The 5000-nt window shown below is 46.2% G+C and overlaps 1 protein-coding gene across 1 annotated transcript in view; it reads right to left on the reverse strand.

The window, feature by feature from the left end:
* The window catches only part of LOC138962793 (uncharacterized), a 6502-nt gene that overhangs the window by 649 nt on the left and 853 nt on the right, over positions 1-5000 (reverse strand). Inside the window, exons 2-4 of the mRNA XM_070334754.1 lie at positions 3424-3547; positions 1727-2205; positions 1-1098 (exon numbers count right to left, since the gene is read on the reverse strand). The exon at positions 1-1098 is cut by the window's left edge and continues 649 nt beyond it. Of these exons, the coding sequence (XP_070190855.1) occupies positions 603-1098; positions 1727-2205; positions 3424-3547 (1099 nt within the window). The 3' untranslated portion in view covers positions 1-602. The remainder of the gene's footprint in view (positions 1099-1726; positions 2206-3423; positions 3548-5000) is intronic.

The following is a 5000-nucleotide window of genomic DNA, read 5'->3' on the forward strand; positions in this document are numbered from 1 at the left end:
AAGATCCTGTAATCCATGTCAGAGTTCGGTGGGTCACAGTATAGAAACACGAAAATACCCAGCATGCTTCCTCCAAAAACGGCGTATATGGCTGCCTAAATGGCGGGGTAAAAAACGGTCATACACGTAAAATTCCACTCGTGCAAAAAACACGAGTGTACGTGGGAGTTTCAGCCCACGAACGCAGAAGAAGAAGAAGATTATATGCATGATCAAATCTGGGACAACTACGCTTGGGTAAAAAAAACAACGAACCAAACGTATTTTGTGTGTAAATAAGTTCATAATAGTTGTCCATGAAGGCAGCAATTGTTTGCATCATTTACCCTCGTTATTAAAAAAAAAGGGGGGCTTTCTCATCTTATCTTATACTCTCTCTCTCTCTCTCTCTCTCTCTCTCTCTCTCTCTCTCTCTCTCTCTCTCTCTCTCTCTCTCTCTCTCTCTCTTTTACACTCTCATACTGAAATGGCAAGTTTGATACGACGCTTGGACATAAATAATAACGATCGTCGTACGCTTAAATACATTAACGGTAAGGCACATTTTAGTACACATCATGATGATGATAGGCCTACATCACATATATATTTCAAATCACCTCTCACCCTTCAGAATCGAACCTGACTCTCTTCCTCTCCCCCTCCCTTCCTTTCCCATTCCCCCTCTCCCCACCCTTCTCTCGCCGATCCCCAACAAAGAACCTCAACACTCCAGTCATCAGCATTGTCAAAGATGGCGGCTCGCGCTCGTAGGCGTGCATGACAACGCCCATGGCAACGGCGAACAGGAGCACATAACCCTGAGGTACTCTGACATCTCGTCCCCAGCGAGATTTCTTGACCAAGACGAGAGTGGCGTTGAACATTTGCGGGATGAGAAAGAGCACCAGTTCTTTTCGCCGACTCACGCGCTCCCACAGAACAGAAAAGCCGCAGAGAAAGCCAGCAACCGCCGGGATGTAGACAGGGAGGGGTGGGGGTTTCCCAGTGGCGTTACGTAAGAGGCAGATGACGTATTTGGCGATGAAGACCATGGTGGCGAGGAAGAGGGTCGAGTAGGTCAGGTTCTTGGCGAGTGATGCCAGCACGTACCGTGGTCTGAAAGCAGAGTCAGCAAAATCATCATAATTATTCATATCCATGGATTGTCGTCCTGTTTTGTCTTCTCACCTTCATCATCATCATCATCATCATCATCATCATCATCATCATCATCATCATCATCATCATCATCATCATCATCATCATCATCATCAAACTGGCGTCGTCATCTCTGCGGCTGTCATCGTTTTCAGCTATTAATTATGAAAATCATCAAAAAATATTCATCCTCAACGTCAGTTAAATTCATTAAATCCGTTAAAAAAAGTTAAATCCTATCTACAGGTATCATATTGTAAGACACTTTTGAAAACAAGACCTATTCCTCTTCCACCGCGCCGCAATTGTGTTCAAATGAAATTTACAACATCACCAACAAGGCTAAAAAGGACACAGAAGAGAAAAGACAGATCTTATATATACCGTCCAAAATAAAGCTAGTTTCGGTAGCAAACATTCTACCGGTCTTTGTGCACGACTTCACCTCACCACATACACAAAATCATAACCCATACTTTTGTTTGATCATCTACCTCTTGAAAAGAAGCACACACAAAAATTGCCCATACTTTTTTTTGTTATCATCTGCCTCGCGAAAAGAAGCACAAACAAATATTGCCCATACCTGTTTCTGATCATCTGCCTCTTGAAAAGAAGCACAGGCGCCAGATGAATGGGCAGGTAGAGCTTGGCGAAGGAGGGCAGACTGTGAAGTAGGTCATCGAGCGCGTGCTCGGTGCACGTGCCCTCGTGCATCCCGATCTCCTGACACGTCAGAAACCTCTCGCCTGGGATGCGGAAAAGTTCCGTCATAATCGGGTCGGAGTAGTCCCTGGACCATTTCACCACGGAGTGGTAATACCCTGCAGGGAGAAGCTTGGGGTAGAGCGACACGCATGTGACAAGCACAGCGCAGCACGTGCAAAACGCCACGGTCTCCGCGTGCGGGATTGACGTCACCAGGTCACGTGCTACGAGAGTTGTGGCCCCTGCCCCCAGGGCTCGCGCGGCGACGAAGAAGGCGAGGGTTTTCTGGCGTGACGGTGCCTCCAGTGCCATGCTCAGTCCAGCTATTCCTCCCGCCAGTCCGTAGTTCCAGCCGTCCTGAAAGGATAAAATTTGAGAGGGTGAAGAAATGTTAAATCGTATCAAATTAGATGGATCAGAGTGAAAATTCAAAAGCAGCGACCTGCATTACCTCCCTCCGTCAACAGTCCACCATGTAATTATGTCCCTTGAACATGAATCTTGTGTTTGTGTTTTTTTTAACGCGGAAATGACAGTGCTTCACAGGTAGTCCTAAAGTAATGTTGATCCTAGGGGAGCAAAATGATAGATATCTCAACTACTCAGTTTCGGACCAACTTTATCAGTGAGGGCGGTGTCCATCTCTCTCCCTCCCAACCTTCGCCCACCAGCCCAGGGTACCCATTTCTAGCCGATACATATTTTGTGACTGGAGAGTGCTCGGAAAAACTTGTTATTTGTCTGTGCACTGTGTGCATTCGGTCCCCAAGTCTAAGCGGCGGGCATAGTGACTATAAAGCCTGGCCCTCACCTATGTAACTTCAGCAGAACAGACGACGCACTGCAGATTATCCCAGCCCGCTACACGTTGCGTGAAAGGAAAACAGGCCAAGTACTCGTCATAATCCCCATCGCAGCATTAATAATATGCAGCGCGTCGTCTGTGCCGCTGAAACTGCGCAGGTATATTATGACCTTAACCACTATACCTGACCAGCCGTCAGCTGAGTGCTACACTGTCAAAACAGATTGAAAACAAAAAAATAGCCAGTGCACTGAGTAAGGGTCGAAACAGGTCTGCCAACGTTGAGAGGCAAGCACTTTAACCACTATACCACCTCAGCCGTCAGCTGAGGACGACACTGTCAAAACAGATTGAAAAAATAAGTAAACCCAGTGGACTGTAACTGTGCGCTAGTGCGTGTCCAAGGGGGAAATCGGTATTTTCGGTTTACATTTATTCTCAATACAATGTTGCGCCACCTTTTTCTATATTTAGCATCTGAGAAGAGAGAAGTAGAGGTGGAAAAAGTCGGTATACATTTATTTTCAGCACAATGTTAGCCCACCTTTCGCTTTTTGTTGTGTCTGAGAAAAGAGAATTTGTAATGGAACAAGAGATCAGTATACATTTATTTTTAGTACAATGTTACCACACTTTTCGCCTTCTGTGGCGTCTGAGAAGAGAGAATGTCCGATGAAACAAGCCGGTATACATATATATTTATTTTCATTACAATGTTGCCCTACATTTCGCTGTCGTTATACATGTATTTTCAGTACACACTGGCCCACCTTTCGCTTTCTGTAGCGCCTGAGAAGAGAGACAGCGAGGTGGTACAAGCTGGGGTACAGGCCCAAGAAAGCAGCAAAACGAAGACAGTCTTTGCTCATCACTCCTTGCCATACTGCTGGGATCCTGAAAAACACAAGGCAAAGATTATCGAGACAGTTAGTGCTTTGCTGTTTAATTGTTAATCTCACCGTTTTCTCTCCGGTCCTTTATGGTTTAATCGTGAACAAAGCGGATTTAGGTGCTGAGTTCTGAGGACTGAGTTTGAGGCTTTAAGCTTATAATGATGTTTTTGGTCACAATACACACACACACACACACACACACACACACACACACACACACACACACACACACACACACACACACACACACACACACACACACACTACCTGTATACTGACAAGGACACAGACATGTCTTCGTAGCTCACAGCTGTATAGGCCTAATCATGTGGATAATGTTGATGACACTGCAAGCGGTAAAACTGCCACACGCACACAGTAATGGAAAGGATGCATAATGTGTGATCTTCGTTTGTGCATGTTGGCCTTGTCTTCAGGTCTCCAATATAACAACAAAAGGCCAGATCCTATGGTGTGTGTGTGTGTGTGTGTGTGTGTGTGTGTGTGTGTTATTTGTGTGTGTGTGTGTGCGTAGTGTGTGTGTGTGTTTGTGCGTGTGTGTGTGTGTGTGTACGTGTGTGTGTGTGCGTGTGTGTGTGTGTGTGTGTGTGTATGTGTGTGTGTGTGTATGTATGTGTGTGTGTGAGTGTGTGTATATATGTGTGTGTGTATGTGTGTGTGAGCCGGAGGTGTGTGCGTGCGTGCGTGCGTGCGTGTGTGCGTGCGTGCGTGCGAGTGTGTGCATGCGTGCGTGTGTGTGTATGGGGGGGGGGGGGGGGGGGGGGGTGTGCGCACAGGTGTGGGTGCATGCGTGAGCGCGTGAGTGCGCGCTGTAACAGCAGATCTTCTTCAAGGTTTAAATACCCGTGGGCGATAGCTACCTTAATCCTGGTCGCAATCGGGGTTGTCTCTTTCTTAAAGCCTGTACAGGATACATAGGTCAACATCCCGAAGACAATGAGTGCAACTGATTGTTTAAAGATTTCACCTATCTACAGCCTATCTGTGATGCAACCTTGATTCAGACTCGATGCTTTTCATTTGTGACAAGTAGAACAAGACGATCTCATTATTTTCTCGTCTGACTGATAATTGTTACTGAGTAATCTTATGTATGTAGACCGCCGCAGAAGAATTGTGCGTGTGCGTGTGCGTGTGCGTGTGTGTTTGTGCATGTTGGTCTGTGTCTGCGTGTCTGTCTGTCTCTGTGCCTGTGTGTGTGTGTGTGTGTGTGTGTGTGTGTGCTATCTCTTATCCCCGATAACCTTGATATTATCAGTGAAACGTTTTAGCTACATACATCATAGGTAGGAATGTAGGCTGCAGTAGGCTTGTCAGTTCGTGTTGTCGGTAATTGGTGACATTATTCATCTGAACACTGACACACAGACAGACAGACACAGACCTTCAACACACACACACACACACACACCGTGACACAGCCGTCAACCACA

This window comes from Littorina saxatilis, linkage group LG3 (genome assembly GCF_037325665.1).
Source record: "Littorina saxatilis isolate snail1 linkage group LG3, US_GU_Lsax_2.0, whole genome shotgun sequence".
Taxonomy (NCBI): domain Eukaryota; kingdom Metazoa; phylum Mollusca; class Gastropoda; order Littorinimorpha; family Littorinidae; genus Littorina; species Littorina saxatilis.